Source organism: Alligator mississippiensis, chromosome 10 (assembly GCF_030867095.1).
Source record: "Alligator mississippiensis isolate rAllMis1 chromosome 10, rAllMis1, whole genome shotgun sequence".
Lineage (NCBI taxonomy): Eukaryota > Metazoa > Chordata > Crocodylia > Alligatoridae > Alligator > Alligator mississippiensis.
In genome coordinates, this window is record NC_081833.1 from 48,695,857 (window position 1) to 48,712,440 (window position 16,584).

At 39.9% G+C, this 16,584-nt stretch overlaps 1 protein-coding gene across 2 annotated transcripts in view; it reads right to left on the bottom strand.

The window, feature by feature from the left end:
- Positions 1-16,584, bottom strand: part of RBL2 (RB transcriptional corepressor like 2) — a 48,070-nt gene that overhangs the window by 9,488 nt on the left and 21,998 nt on the right. For both annotated transcript variants that reach the window (XM_059713791.1, XM_059713792.1), the window contains exons 5-14: positions 11,006-11,134; positions 10,342-10,502; positions 10,010-10,074; positions 8,617-8,803; positions 7,750-7,916; positions 6,892-7,001; positions 3,515-3,618; positions 1,968-2,105; positions 1,131-1,295; positions 16-127 (exon numbers count right to left, since the gene is read on the bottom strand). In XM_059713791.1, the coding sequence (XP_059569774.1) occupies positions 16-127; positions 1,131-1,295; positions 1,968-2,105; positions 3,515-3,618; positions 6,892-7,001; positions 7,750-7,916; positions 8,617-8,803; positions 10,010-10,074; positions 10,342-10,502; positions 11,006-11,134 (1,338 nt within the window). The remainder of the gene's footprint in view (positions 1-15; positions 128-1,130; positions 1,296-1,967; positions 2,106-3,514; positions 3,619-6,891; positions 7,002-7,749; positions 7,917-8,616; positions 8,804-10,009; positions 10,075-10,341; positions 10,503-11,005; positions 11,135-16,584) is intronic.

The window sequence follows — 16,584 nt, forward strand, 5'->3', positions numbered from 1 at the left end:
TGTTTAAGATCTCACCTTTCCCAAGTCCTGCAGTTTCAGCACGAACTTCATTTATCCTTCTTGGTGTCAAAGGAGAGCCTACCACACTGTTCCCATTAGACCTTTCAAAATATTGAGGTGGCATTACCTGAAATGGTAACTTTAATTAGTAGGTTCTATAATGTCTCTTACCATAGATTAAACAAATATGCTTTAATTCATTTTATTACTTATCTAATGATCCTTCTCATTTCTATTTCTGTTCAGAAGCTCATGCACCCTGAAATTAGGTGCTTGAGTCTAATTTATCATTATTTCCAATTCCAAAGAATAAGATTTTGGAGAAGGGAAATAACCAAGAAAAGCAAGGGGGAGAGAGAAAAACTAGCTTAATCAAATTAAATGGTAAAAACACCCAGCAGGGTCAACAAGGCCAGGATTTTATCTCAGCACAGAATTTTGGGAGACAGATAGTACCTTCTGAATAGGTGCTGCACAAAAAAATAACACTCCACAATAGCCTCTTTTACAATGAGAACAGGTCTTACAAACCTTGGAACAGAACATAGGAATATTACCTTGTACAGTACAATCGCGTCATACGCGCATTTAACTTGCGCAAATTCAACTATATGCGGGGGGGGGGCGGGGCTTGAGTTTGCCGTAGCGGCCGGAGGTTTTGGCAGCGTGGTGGTGGCCTGGCGGCACACAGCCATCCCCACCACCACTCCATGCTGCCGCCGGCTGCACAGCTCCAAGCATGGCTCTGCAGCGGCAGTGGGAGGTTTTGGAGGCAGAGGCAGTCACCGCTAGTCAAATCGCTGGCGATTTGACTATATGTGATTTTCGCCTTACGCGCTGACCTCAGAACCTAACCCCTGCATAAGATGCGACATGCCTGTATTTGAAGTATTATCAAATGTTCCAAAATACGTATCTCTGATATCCATTCTAATCAAGACATAGCCTCAATTCCATTATTTTTAACACTTCAGGAAATAATTGCTCAACTTCACTTTAGGCAATTTGGACAGGTAAAGTCTCAATGCCTAAAGTGCTCCTGGATTGCTATCTGAACTGGAGGAGGCTCCAGCTGAGTTAAAAATGTTACATAACTATAAGCATAACACCTTAGCATAGTAAGTTCTTACCTCCTCACAAGTAGGAACGCTATTTTCGTTATCTCGGATTCTGTCCCACAATGGGGATTCAGATTTCCATGCCATGCTTTCCAAGATTTGCTCTTCAATGTGATTAAGGTGTTTTACCACCTCTCGGCAAAGACCATCTTCTGCTCTGATAAACACCTCTATTACCTGTGAAATGGATAAACATGAAACTAACAAATTATCAGGTGCATGAACTACACATTGAGATGAGCATACAATTAGTTTTTTCCCTTTCAACTGGATTTATAATTGAATAAACTTCACTGTCACACATTCATCCTGACAGAAAAAGGTCTTAGTCTAAACCAGAAAAGACTTAAGATCAATGCTACCACATACGTAAGCATTGGCGCAATTCCCCATATCTATATAGAAAATTTCACCCTATGTTAATCAACTGTGTATTACAACTTTGTCAGAGGACCAGTGTTTACTTTATGTGTTTATTGACAAAGTTGGCAGGTCAAGCTATGAAGCTGAAAGTGATCATTATCCCATGATGATACTGTAGTCTACTACCAGTATTTCTTAACTAAGTAATTTGGACACTGCTATGCACTATACTGTTAGAAGTACATAATTTGAAAATAATGCTGGCATTTGCACACCCAACTGCTTGGGATAGGAGACAAAATAATTTGATTTTTCAAGCTTAAACTTCAGAAAACAACAGTCATCTCTTAGAAGTTTTTTTAACTCTAAAATTTATAAATCATCAAATGTTCAACTGAGAAAAAAGTCATGTTGCATATAGAAAAAAGACAATTTATCTAGTGGAAGTAGATTTTGCATGATCATTTTTAGCAATTTCACATTTACCTTATAAAAGTGATAAACAGGCACATCAAACATTTCAGTGATGAATGGGAAATTTCCAGGTGGCTTGTATGAAAAAGTTATTATCTCAAGGCAACATGCTAAGAGAGATCTGTGAAATACATCCTGCTCCAGTATTGCCTACAATACAAATATTTAAAAAAACCTTTTAGAATAGTTTAGAAAATGTACATATATCAGCCTTTCTTTAAATCTGAAACATTTCATGCATCAGACTTTTTAAAAAACCCTAAATCAACAACAAGTGTCTGACTACCTATTCTCACATGGATTTACAAGCTTTAGGTACAGTAGATCTCAACTATTTAGACTCCAGACACTGCTCAGAAAATACTAGCCATTAAGTTTTCATTTGCTTTTCAACTATGGAAAAATAGAGCAGTTTTTCTGTTTCAAAGAATGCAAAAAGACCACAACAGGGCAGAATATTACTAACACCACAGATTCCTATTTGAAGATCAAATCTCTGCATGTATCTTGTGAATCATATTTACACACCTAACAGTGCATGGCATCTCAGGGCAACTTTGAAAGTATTTTTAGACACCCCAGAGTGATGTGACATTCTGGTTGAGAATCACTGAGCTACAAAATATGTTATATTCTGCGTTTGTATCATTAACAAAATCATCATTCCCATTCTGCTTAAGGAACTTTTCCTAGAAGTAATGAGGCAAAACCGAATCCAGATTGATTTTCAGATTCCAGAACAACCATGTATGTAATGCCAGTTAGAAATATTAGAGAGCCACACACAACAGATTTCATTGTGGAATTACCCTCCAAAGTTGTAATTTTTATGGAGTCAGTTTTCACACTGTGACAGAGTCCTGCCCTCATTTTCAGTGGTTCAGTAGCATTTGTTACCTAGGGTGTCGACAGAAGTGCAGTTCCCTGCTGTAACTCAGAACCATTTCTGCAAAGCGTTCTGAGTTACAGTGTTACCCCAGACCAAACAGAAGTTCACTGTTGGTTCCAGGGGGGTGGGGAGTCTAGGTGCAGGCTGGGAGCCTGTAGCCAGGATCCCATAGCAACAGCCTTGCCTCTGCCAGTGCCTGCTGTTCTCAGAATGGGAGTGGGGAAAGGCAGTGGAGGGATCTCGGTCTTGTGGCTCCTTGGCTGGTGCTGAAGAGCAGGGTGGGTGAATTGGAGCACCTCCACCTCAGCGGGGCTCCAATACCCCCACCCCACTCTCAGGGTGGGGCTGAAAAACTCCCAGACTCAGCTCCCTCTGCTCCCTTTCCCCCCCTCCTATTCTAAAAACAGTGACAGGCTGGGAGCTCTGCAGACACAAGTTACAAAAGATTCTACATTTTGTAACATTTTATTTGATCCAAAGGATCCGATTTTCACCCAATCAGCCATTTCTGAAGCCATGTACTTGTTTTTGGTCACAACTATAAACTGCTTCTTATGGCCAGAGCAGACAAAAATTGTCACTTCTATCAGTACCTATAGTGCAACCCATTGATGCTTTTTGAAAGGAAGTTTAAAAGTAAACGGTTGGACCAATAATCAGTTTTCCTTACAGATAAGTCGGTGTCTCCTAATCTTCTCCTCTCTTGCTCTAAAATAGATTCCAATACCTTGTAGTAAAGAACCTCAGCAAGACGGAAGTACTTGTTAGCAACATCTGTGGAAATTTTAAAGAGAAAGGCATAATAAAAAAGGTTTAAAAAACGAACTGTACAATTTTTTAAAATCTGTTTTACAGTTTCGATCTGCTGTTGTCCTTACTTGTACTGACATTCTAACTAATGCAAGATCAGTTATCCTGAGCTGAACTCAGTGCTGCTGTGGCCAAACTGCCCTGAGTCCCTAAGTTATAGTGTGAAGCCAGCCTGGGTATCTCAACACTACAATCACTTCTGACTTTTGTCTAGTTATATCTTTAACAAGGAATCAGGAACTCCTGGACGAATCTTCCTACTGAAGCAAGAGGGGCACAAAAATGGACTACACCACTGGAACTGGATTAGAGACAAGACACTAGTGCTGACAGTTACTCTTAATATTGCAAGAACTGATAGAACAGACACCTTCAGGTGAATTTTACTACCAGAAGATAAGATAAGTCTATGTTATAATGACTTCCGCATTTCTACTGGGTACAACAGATAAAACAGAAACAGCAACTCTACTGAGATGCATAAGATTTGAGACAGGTTGGAAGCAGAAATCCTTTTAGAGCAGGGGTGGGCAGTTATTTAGGCTGGAGGGTTGCTTAACTACTTTTGGTGAGCTGTTGAGGGCCATAAGGTAGCCCTGCCCTTTGACAGGTGCCCCACCCCCTGGTTGCCATCTTGGGACCGGAAGTCCCACCTCTAACCCCTGACCTTTGCCACCAGATGTCCCCTCCCCTTATCCCTGGAAGTACTCATTTTGCCATCTGGGAACCAGATTAAAAAAACAAACCATATATTAAAAAAACAAACATCTATTATAATGTATTTTGTAGAGGTGCACCGATACATCGATCCAGTATCAGATCAGTACCAATATAAAGAAAACAAGCTGTATGCCTGATGGGGCCGATAATTTGGCCAATAAATGCCTGTGCTGCGCACAGCCACAACACATCACTCAGGCAGTGAGGAGCACAGCCAGCAGCTGGTAAGTCCAGTGTGGTAGAAGGGGAGGGGTGAGGGAAGGAGCGTGGGAGGGCAAATCAGCGCCCTCTGTGGTGAGGGAGGGGGCAGGTGTTGCTCAGGTGTGTGGGGGAGAAGGGAGGCAGAGCCACAGATCGTGGTGGGGGAAGCAACTCCTGCCACTGCTTGCTCCCCAGGAGGGCACAGAGGGGGTGTGTGCCCCCCTGATCTGTATGGGGCAAGGGCTCTTCTTGGCGGGAGCTGGGCTCAGAGCAGGCACTGGCAGTGCTGGGAGGATGCTGCATCTACCCCACATTTTGATGCCACCACTACCAGAAAAGCCCTGTGCAGCACACCCTGATCCAGGGGGGCACATGCCCCCCTGTGCCCTCCCAGGATGCAAAAAGCAACAGGAGCTCCACCATCCACCCCCGGCCTGGGCAGCACCTGTACCTGCCCCCTCCCTCACTGCAGGGGGCACTGATCTGCCCCCCACCCGCACACCCCTTCCCTCCCCCTCCCCTACACCAGGCTTACCAGCTGGAAGCAGCTGTATCAGAAATCTGATCATATCAGCCGATATGCCTCCTTAAATATCAGCTAGCGGTATCAACCCCAAAAATCTCTAATCAGTGCACCCCTAATATTTAAAAAAAATTTATGTCCTGATTTATGTTTTCTTTGCATAGTGTATATAAAGGTGATTGCATAACAGCTGAAAATAAAGTCTTACTCTTGTACATAGTGTGTGGGAGGTCTGTGGGGGAGTGTGTGGGGTGTGATGGAGGGGTGGATGTGTGTGTCGGGGTGCACGTGTGGGTTGGTGTGGCGTTTGTGAGGGAGGGAGGGTATGGTGGAGTGTGTGTGCACCTCCATCACACCGCCCCACCTCCACAGCACATAGCACCTGCTGCCAGTGGCAAAAGCAGCAGGCCCTTGGCATGCTCATGGCACGCAGGAGGCAGAGCTCCTCAGCAGTGTGCAGCTCTGGCTGAGTCCTGAGAGCTACACGTGGCAGCACAGAACCAGCCTGACCCAATGGCCCATGGTTCCCTGCTGCAGTGCCAAGAGTCATGGGGAATCATGCACCATTGGCTGGGCTGGCTCCATGCCCCCACGTGAGGCTTGCAACACTCCAGTGGGGAGCCACACAAGGAGGTACAGAGCCAGCCTGGCCCAATGGCACGTGGCCCCCGGTCTGGTGGTGCACGGCTCCCATCTATAGTGCCTTGAGCCCCAAGTACTGGCACAGAGCCAACCCAGCCCAGCCTGATACTGTGAGAGCTGGATAAAATGGCGTGGCAGGCCGTATTTGGCCCATCTCTGTTTTAGTGTGCCAGGATATATTTGCTACATGGATGTCTAACAGATGTCCCATATATGTCCGTCCCCCAGCCCGTAGTCTCCCACCATAAGTGAACAGACTTCATCTGCAAAAGGCAGCCCAGATTGTTACTACCTTCATTGGTGCTACAAAATTTACGCACCTGTATTTCAACAAAGGGTTATGAAGTCTGTTCACTTGGCTTTTGTGCCACCGTAACAATTTTTATCGTGGTACAAAAGTCAACATCTGTTTGTAGCCATAATGTCCCACAAAAGGAGGGGGAGCTCCTAGCTTCTCTTTCCACATGGTTCTCTGTCCTTCCTACGTGAAAATTTCTCAAGGGGATCCAATTTACAGTTTTGCTAATAACCACCTATGTGCCAAAGTGCTTGCAAGCTTCAAATAATATTTCCAACAGCACTGTATTTACTCTGTACACTGGATTTACTAAGACTAGGTCTCCCCCACAATCAACATGGTTTATCTTAGGTTTAGGTAAATATGATAATATTTCCCTTTTTGCTGATAGTTGTCATACATGTTATAACACTGCAGAATGAGAGTATTTAAGAAAACAGGTGAGATGATTGATTTCATTAAAGCGTATTAAAGAGTGCTCCCTCCTCCAGAACCACAGTGTACTGGGAAGATAGGTCAGGTATTCCATCTGGTAGGAGTGTGGAATCACCTACATCATTTTTCTGCAGCACCTTTTCTTTCCCCCCCATGGTACTGGTCTCCCCGCAGAGTACTAATGACCTGACACTGCTTCATTAATGAAGTCCTAAAAGGAGGTAAAAGTTTCAAGCTTCTGAGGAACGTCATGAGCCAACGGAGAAGACATCAAAAGGGAGAGAAGTCACAGAAAGGATATCTTGTGCAGAGTATAGCCAGAAATCTTAATTTCTTTAACCAAAAATGAAAATTTGTTTTTGAAATGTTATAAATGACATTCAAGACAACAAAGTGACTTTGTTAAATGACATCTCACCTTTGGAAAAGTTACTAAATTCTCCCTCAGACTGTATGCACTGACAATATATGTCATACATTTCTTTCACTCTGTCTGCAATAGATTGAGTAGGATCCCTGGAACACGCCCTAGCAAAATAAAATAAAATAAATGTTTTCAAAATACTTTCCAAAGCAGCTAAGACAGATGGAGAAGATACAGCTTCATAAGTCTCTTTATAAATCCACAGTTTAGTGCAATAATAAAAAAACAAACAACTCCCCCATGATGATTCAGGACTTCAATCCTATAAAATACTAACACATGTAAGTAACTAACTTGATGCACTATAATTAGCTGCAACAGGACTCCTGGCCTTGTGTGCAGTATATGCACACTTGGCAGACCCACAACTTAACATTTTTTCAAATTTTATTTTAAAAGGCTTAAGAAATGTATTATATTGGTGCAACAGTATGACTGGCTAACAGGTTATAAAAACAGAAATGCAAATGGCACATCATATCAAATAACCTTCTGATGTGTGCATTGACTTTAACTTTTTTAAATTTAAAGTATTTGGGGGGGGTGGGCTTAAATGCATGTTTCTTACTATTTTACTGTTTTAGTGGTCCTGAACCTCGAAATGTTTAATTATATGAATAGTACCTTCTCATGTATGCCTACTGAGTCCTCCAGGACAAATGTGGATAAACTTACAGGACTGGATCTCTACAATTTTAAATCTTTAAATAGGATTTTTAATCCACCCTACAGCTACCTGTCAGGCACTTTTAACAACCTAATAGGTTTTACCCATGTAGTGGGAATAAAACATATTTCTCTATTTAAAAAAAATACATATTATTTGGTCATTAAGGAAATGATCATACTTACCTGAGAATTTGTTCCAGGTTCTCACTTGGGGCATTTTTCAGTCCTGTCAGCATTGTATGAAGACGGCTCAAACTATATGTTGCTATGGAAACAGGGGTCACATAGGGGTTGCTCTCTCTAATATATCTGCGGCCAGTTAGTGGGGTTGTAATTCTAAGTGATTTAGACTAGAAACAAAAAGTAATTCAAAATTACATATCACGCAAGTTGAAAAATTCAGTTTAACTAAAGAATCATGAAACCATAGTTCTTTTCTTATCTAGTGCTTCATCATTCACTAGAAACCTCCAAGAAAATAACTCTAGAGAGAATTTCTTACAGCTATGGAAATAAAGATCAACACTGTTTTCTAAAGTATCTGAAGTGAATGTGAAACAGATTCTACTGCTGACCCTCATGAAGCAGGAATCCAACTAGATCTCAGCCATAAAATCTATTTTTTGAGTGTAGCATGATGTCCTGCTGCGGAGGGCTAATGTCAAAGGGCAGAGACCCTAAAGTACCTCTACTCCCCAACTGAACCGTTTCAGAATTCAACACGGGTGAGATTTTTTTCCTTTATTAGCTCTTGCTTTCAACATGATCTGTATTTAATAAATCTAAAATATATATATTTGCTTATACTCCATTCTTCCCACTACATTTTAGGTTAGGCTGGCTGGTCAGTTACCAAAATAAGAAAACATATGCAGGAAGAAAACAGAGACCACACTGAGGATCACACTGAGACTGTAAAGCCCCCTCCAAGAGCTCACTACCAAAGCAAAGAGCAGTCAGACTCAGCCGTTTTTAGACAGGGGCTTATCAAATCCAGTTTAAAAAACAAGGATAAAAAGAAACATGAAACACAGACAATTCCTCACTCACTCTGTCAAAATGCTCCTGCAGATTATACTTCATTTGTACTCTCTCTGCGGTTTCCACTCCTGAAGGTGTGTTTAGGCACCTCCTGAGGGTTCCAATTTCCTCATCTGCATCTTCTCCAAGAAATATTCGTTCGTCCAAATTTCCTACTGACAAAACATACTCCTCATAGGCCTTATTGATGGCTTTGCTATGAAAAAAGAGAACGAAAGGATCAGATACTAAAACTAAAAGCTTTATAAAGCTCTGCAACAAAAGACAGCTTTGCTGTTTTATTCTCTTACTGTACTGTAAAGAAATGTTAAAATCCCATTTAAATATCTCATGTAATTTCTAGATTTATAATATCCTAAATACAATCATAGCAAAGTGAGATAATATTCTTTTCCTTTTAATATGACTGGTGATTATGCCAGTTGGCAAAAGCCAGAAAGTCAACTGAGACCATATTAGATTAAAAGATTTGCCTTATCTCCACCCATTTTTCACATTAGTGAGAAATTCTCCAGCCCCTAAAAATAGGATCTCTCTAATACTAAACCAAGAAGTGATTTTTGCTTCTGGGCACACGTGCCACCACTAAGCTATCAAAACCCATCAGTATGTTTAAGCACATTGTTCCCCAATTAGAAGAACCCCCCCCCCCAACAGCTGTTCACTAAAACATTAGGTACCTATGCTAAAGTGAGTAAGAATTTATTAAATTTTAATGTGGAATGACAGAAGTCTATAGTAACAAGGTCAGTCATAAAACACAGTATCTTTTTGTTGCTTGAGAAACAAAATGAGCAGAACTTGTCACTGCTTTTATATGGAGTGGTTGGAAAGGCAAAATATAATGTCTGGTCTACTCACAAACTGGGCACATTAGGCTACCCGAGGATCTCTCTTTGTAAGGGAAATCTCTGAGTACCAATGACTTGGGAGCCATGTGTCATCATCTCACTGTGAACCTCTGATAGTTCAAGCTCTGCTTTACATCAACGACTCCAAATTGTTTCAATGACACAAAAGGCAACAAAAACAGATGAACAGAGTAGAACAGGTCAGAATCTGTGTGTTCATCTTCAGAATGCTTAATGAGTCACTTCTAAAAAAAATTAAAGAATGCTAGGACATTAACTCACACAAACATATGGCCATAAAGCTTCATCTTTTGTTGAGTGGTCCACTAAAGGGTATGGGTATACTCTCCACAGGTACCAAATACACTCCTTTAAGAGTTAAAGAAACCTTTCCAATTGGTTCGTAAAACTAAAAAACCCCCATAAATTCAGGATTCCAAAGCAGGTACATAAACTGATCTGACTGCTCAGTGGTGCACAAAAGCCAAAAAAACAAGGCTAATCCAATTCTTTTAAAATTTGGAAGACATTTTTATGAAGAACAAACTCACAAGCTGTCTCCAAAGTTCCCAGGATCCAGAAATCCAGTCAGATTTTCCTCTTTTCCCTTTAGAAGCTGCAAGAAAATTTCAAACAGCTGATGAGTGTTCTAGTACTCTAGTACAGCAGTGTTGTTGTAGCCATGACCATTCTGGAAATAAGCAGGAAGCCAAGTTTTTGGGAGATAACTTTTACCGGACTAAGTATATGGTTGAGAGAGATATTAGACAAGATTTCATGCACAAACTGACCTGAAGGGCACCCAAAAACCTGACTTCCCCAGTGCTTTCCAAACCAGGAAATCTGGCAGATTTCCCCTTACAAAAAATTTTTTAAGACAAACCTTTTTGTCAAAAAGTTTCCTAATATATGGCTTCCAAAAATGTTCCTTTATGCCTTTGGCTTCCAAAACTAAGCCATCATGTACAGAGCAGAGTTTTTCAATGATGCAAGGAGGATCCAAAGACTGTTTATAATCCTTACTATGAAAGTCTTCAGGCAGGCCTGTAGTTAAAAAAAAAAAGTGTGAGATATTTGGTTCTATAAATCCCTCCTAAATATACACATAAAAAGATTAAACACACCATGATACTAACAGGATATTTTAAACTAATTGTATACCTTGAAAAGAATCACTAAATCTTAGCATGTCAGCTTAATATGATAACTTTATCAAAAACTATTTTTCCTCAGTGTCACAGATTAAAAATGTTTTACTATATAATTACATATACAGAAACCAAAATTGTTTATAATGGAAAACTGACCAAACAATTCCAAGCTCTAAAAACTAGTGAAATAATGCTGAAAAAAATGGTACACATCTACACATCAGGAGTTCACGCTAATCACAAATATTAAGCTAAACTACTGCAGGAAAACATTAAACAGTACCCAACAAGATAAGATTTCAAGATAAGATGCAGGATTTAATCTCCATAATCATACACAAGCAATTAACGGTTTTCATTGCCTTGGATCATGAAAAGCTATTTTTCTCAACCTACCTTTGAAATTAGGATTCAGAAGTTCTCTGCGGTTTGGACACTGGACAGCATTTCCATACACTAGATCCAAAGCACATAGCAAGAGATGGTAGGAATTGACTAAATCATCACTGATCATTGGAAAATTACCTGTTATTAGAAAAATAGGGGTTAGTTTACAATAATAGGTTAGTTTCAGAATTCTGATAAAAACATCAAGCCTGAATTTATTCTAGAATCATAGTACAGACTGATACATTAAACCTATATAATTCTGGCGACTAAACTCATTAATATCTGACAGAAATAGAGCAAATAAAGCACAGAAGTGCTTGATAAGAATTAGATTATGGACATTGCAACAAAACCCCCTTTGGTTCTTATTAGGGGTATTCAAAATGGGCTGTATTCAATTCGGGACGAATCCAAATCTGAATCAGGGACAGTGATTCGATTAGTTGATTTGGATCACTGTCCTGATTTGATTCGGCTGAATCCAATGAAGATTCGATGCTGCTTCGGAGAATTAGCTATTTGGCCATAAACACAGCTTTAAATGTTTTTTCTACATATCTCAAGGCACCAGGTGCAGCTAGTGAATGTTGCGAAGGTGGGGTGGATGGAGTGTCCCACATGGAGTGTTGGGGGGGGTGGGGGGGAGGGGGAGTGGAAGAGGAGGGCCTGTGCGCTCGGCAGCAAACCCAGAAGTGGACCGGAAGTGCTTCTGGTTCACTTCTTGGTTCGCTGCCAAGTGTGCAGGGGGACCCCCTCCAGTGATCGGCCACAGGGTGCCCCCATGTACCCCCCCCCCCCAGACCCAGGAAGCACCAGTCACCCAGCCGGGGGGTGGGGTCCCCCGCATGCCCCCCGGTGGACCCAGAAGTGGACTGGAAGTGCTTCTGGTCTATCTTCCAGGTCTGCCGGGCACACTGGGGGACTTCCCCGCACTCCCATGGGACACTCCATCTGCCCCAGTGTCTCAGCATTCATAAGCCGCTTGGTACCTTGAGGTATGTAGAAAAATATTTAAAGTTGTGTCTATGTCTGAATCATCAAATCTTTCCGAATCGCTCCAAATCAATTGGGAGGGTTCCAATTTGATTTGGAGAGATTAAAGGGTCTCCTAATTCAATTCAGATCCAGAAATTTGGCTGCTGAATCAGGCTCAATCTCCGCCAAACCAAATCAGTGACTGAAGCTTTGCACAGCCCTAGTTCTTATCATGAGGACTAAAGGAAAGGGCCCTTCAAGAATCAGGCCTGAAGCCTGCCCCTTAGAAGGATATAAGGGAAGTGCCTTGGCAATAAAAGAGGACACAGTTCTTGGCAGAGAAGGCTAGAGAAGCTAACACAGGAAAATTATCAGATTGGGTAACATATGCTAAAGGATTACAGGAAGGAGGACCAGCTAGCTATAAGGAAACTTGCATCAGAAGAACCTTGGGGGGGAGGTGAAGTATATCTTAGTTGTGAGGGGGGTAGCTCCCAGTGAAAAGGGGCCACTCTGCCCAGGGATTTGCCCAATGACAGAACATCAACATATGGCAGGTGAGCGAGGGAGGGAAACTAGAATTTGGAGGAAGACCTGTTGGGCATGGGGACCAACATGAGGATCATCTGTGGTTTATACATGTTAATTCTGAGCATTGACATCTTTTTTGAATTGGGAGGCATATCCAAATTGTTTGAGGCAGCCCATTAAAAACAGACAGTTACTCAAACTGAAGGACTGATCTGTATTAAGTGATAAGGCAATATTCTTCCATCTGTCCAGGTTGATGTACATATTCCAGTGCATGTCAGGTTATTACCAAAAGATACACTTAAGATAATGTTTGGATGACCTTTATAAGTCAGTTATTTAATCACAGTTTCCACTTAGATTGCTAACTCTGGGCATAATTATTAAATGTGTACATTTCTGATACACTGAAAAGATGAAGGGATACTTATAAACAGGAATCCTGGTTTTCTCTGTTAAAAAAAAAAATCCCCAATTTTCGAATTAAAAAAGTAACCCCAAACCCACATTTTTCCGTGATTAAAATGAAACACCACTAAATTAGATATACAGATAGATAGATAGATAGATAGATAGATAGATAGATAGATAGATAGATATTAGTACTGTTTCATTTTAATCACGGAAAAATGTGGATTTGGGGTTACTTTTTATCATCTGAAAATTGAAGACTTTTTTTAGATCAGAGAAAACCAGGATCCCTGCTTATAAAATTAGCTTGCCCTCTATTTTTTAAATTACCCTTAACTAAAATTTCAGCAAAGATCTTGCATAACCAGGGTCATCTTAATTTTAAAAGGTTTAAATAATTCGGCTGTATATTAATTCAAGTCTGGACTTTCCCCAAGATTCAAACTATTAAAATAAGAGCTGGATGAAAATTATGGAGCTCTTTAATTGAATAAGTTTTTATCAACTTTCAAAAGTTAGAAAATGTTAGCTGTCTATTAAAAAGCTCTTTTAATCTGTTCTCAAGGTACTTGTTATTTTTGGCTACATGATTTATTCTTTTAGAGTTTCTACACTTGTCTCACTGGCTGCTTGCAGACATTAAAAAACAAAAACAAACCCAAAACAAGAAAAACACACTTTACTGGAAGTAGCAGTGCAGTACTTGGATGTGGCTCCACAGCATCTGTATAGATTGGATGCTTTAGCTGGGCTTTTTGGCGCTTTCACTGAAAGCTAATTCAATCATCTATCACATAAAAGCACCAAAAAACCCCACTAAAGTACCCGATCTATACAGACAGTGGGCGAGCTGGGTCCAAATAACAAAATGCCTCTTCTGGGCTTGTGCTGGGCTCAGTGTGGGAGCACGGCAAGTTTAAAGTGCTGCTTTTTTTTAAAACATCTGCAAACAGCCACTATGTCCAATTAAAGAGCGAGCGTAGTAATATTAAAAAGTTAGTATTTCTTTATTTACCCCTTCACCTTTGGTTTGTTAAACTTTTTTTGGTTTGCTAAATTTTTTATTTTTCATTCCAAAAGAATAAATCAGCAATTTATCCACTTCGTTCATCTTATTACAATATTCTTTTAACTAGTTTTGTTTGCTACATTGACTTTTTAACTTGGGGAACTCAATATAATACTATCAGTTTTGATTTCTATCATGCTAATGAAAAACATCCAGGTTTTACATTTTCTTTTCCCCTTTCAAGTTGGTAGCCATACCAGGCAATTGATGTTAAATTACTACTTGTTTTTTTTCCCAGGGTAATGACTTGAATTGTCCATCTATTTCAGGTGCAGATACATTAATTAAACCTGGGAATTTCTTAAAATATATATTAATTTGTGGTGATCTCTAGATTTCATAAGACACCACTAAAAGATCAATATTATCTATCTTCTTCTATACTTGACAGAATACATCATACAGATGCATCAATTTTTTTTACAGTTCAGGTCTTTCAAGGTAACCTCCCAGGCTTCCAATTTGGCCTGATATGCACATCTAACAGACTTCCCTTATTGGAATCCTTATGTCTTCAATAAGCCTTTGTAGGTTGTGATACTGTCCCAAGCCTCCTCCCCTTGTGCTGGTGGAACTACCATGGAGGCTGACTTCTGTAAGCAGCGAGAGCTAGCTCCATGATGGTCATTTACAGAATGAAATTTCAAGACTGGAGTAATCCTGCAATACTACTTGAAACAAACTTTTATACGTAGCAAGTGAATAATATAAAAGAAGAAGAATATACATTTAAGATGGATGAAAAGGTTTTAGTTTGGCTATACCCTAATATCTCTCAATCTCCTGGAAATAGTGAGGTGTTTGATTGAAAGGTTCCTTAAGTACTCTATTTGTATACTGACAACTATTCTGTGTCTAGAATACAAAACAACCTTGTTCTGGAAATATCTTACTGAAATCTAATTACATCATGCATAGAAATATTTACAATTAACTTTACATATTCACAAAATAAATATTGGTAAACAGACTATTTGGTATCTTGAAGAGAACTTCAACCATACTAAACCTCAAAAGAGTGGTCTGACTTATTATATGCTTTATTTTCTATGGATAAAAGAACTTGCAAGGGAAAAATACCTTTTTTTCAAAGCTTATTTCAATACATTCTCATTTAATATAGCTGTGGGCAGGAAATTACTGAATTAGTTCTGTTTTTATTAAGTTAGAATTTGTAAAAGCTAATAATTCTAAATTAAGAAATGAGTAAGGGAAAAAAAATCCCCATAATGTAAGAAATATTGCTAACAAGTAATACTTCAAATGCTGAAAGCATAAAGCTTCTGCATAATACCAAAAATAAAGTTAAAGGACATGTTAGCCAAGAGCCACTAGAAAATGGAATATAACCAAGTGGGGAGGGGGAAAGAAACTGTATATAACAGTGTCACTGTAATGTTTAGATTAAAATTTTCTCTTTGTTCACTGACTGTTGTTTAAACTCATGAAGTTAATTAAAGCAACTATTTTAAATAAAAATGGAGTACTGAAGGTGTAATGAAACATGATCTAATTTTACACTACTTACAGAGACATGCTCATGCCACTGAATATCAGAACATGACATGTAAGCAAAGATGATCAAAAATGTTGATAATATCACAATATTTAACCCCCACCTCACAACCTTCCTCCCATGGGTTTTAAGTCTGAATAATAGAATTAGAGCTGGACCATATAATCAGACAGTACCACAACAGTCAAAAGCACACGCGGTATTTCCAAACTGTATTCCCCTGTCAGCATCATTTCAAACAAACCTTTATCCGCCGCTCCCCTCACCCCCATACAAGATTTAAAAGCAATGAAAAACAAAGCTCTACAATGTAAAGAAATAGCAAAACAAATGCCTTCAAGAGATGTTCTCTGTCAAACAGAATTGAAGCAACAATAGCAGGTTATAACAACTTGGTGGTAATGTTATAAAGCAAATAAAAATACTTGCTAACTTACTCTGTACCAGACAAAAAAAACATTTAGCCAAGTAACTCTGCTGTATTTTCTGTTGTGGAAAAGCAAGTTGAAAACAATGGTCTGAGGGCTTGGGAAACATGTCACCCAGACAAGCCCAAACTTGTCATCAGTGTGCGGTTGCTATGATAAGCATAACTGTCTACCCTCAAAACAGAGTGAATTACCTTTTCATTAAAAAACCCCCCAAAAAACGAGAATTTAGTGCCCATAATACTCAATGTCTGTGCTGCTACAATTTTTGCATTGCTTACTATGTGCTAAACTAGTCAGCATCTAGTTAAAGGTATTAGCCCAAATACAGCAGTAGCAAATGAAATGCAGGCATTCCTCTTTATCTAGCTTCAAAGGTGGGAGGTTTTGGCTAGGGGAAACTAAACCTTTGGGCCTTTCAAGGATTACCCACTCATGTTGCTTGAGGAGAAGAGGGCCTAAGAGAAATCCAGATCTAGCTGATGGGACAGAAAAATGCCACTTAACTATATTGCTTCCTCTGCATCCAAGAGGAAGGTATTTAAACCTAGAGGAAGGCAATGGTGTCATTCTGTGTTGAGAAAAGATCTTCCCCTTCAGACTTGAAGAGGACTGGGAAGGAACTCTTTCTTTAATGCCAGATTGGCCTGGGCTG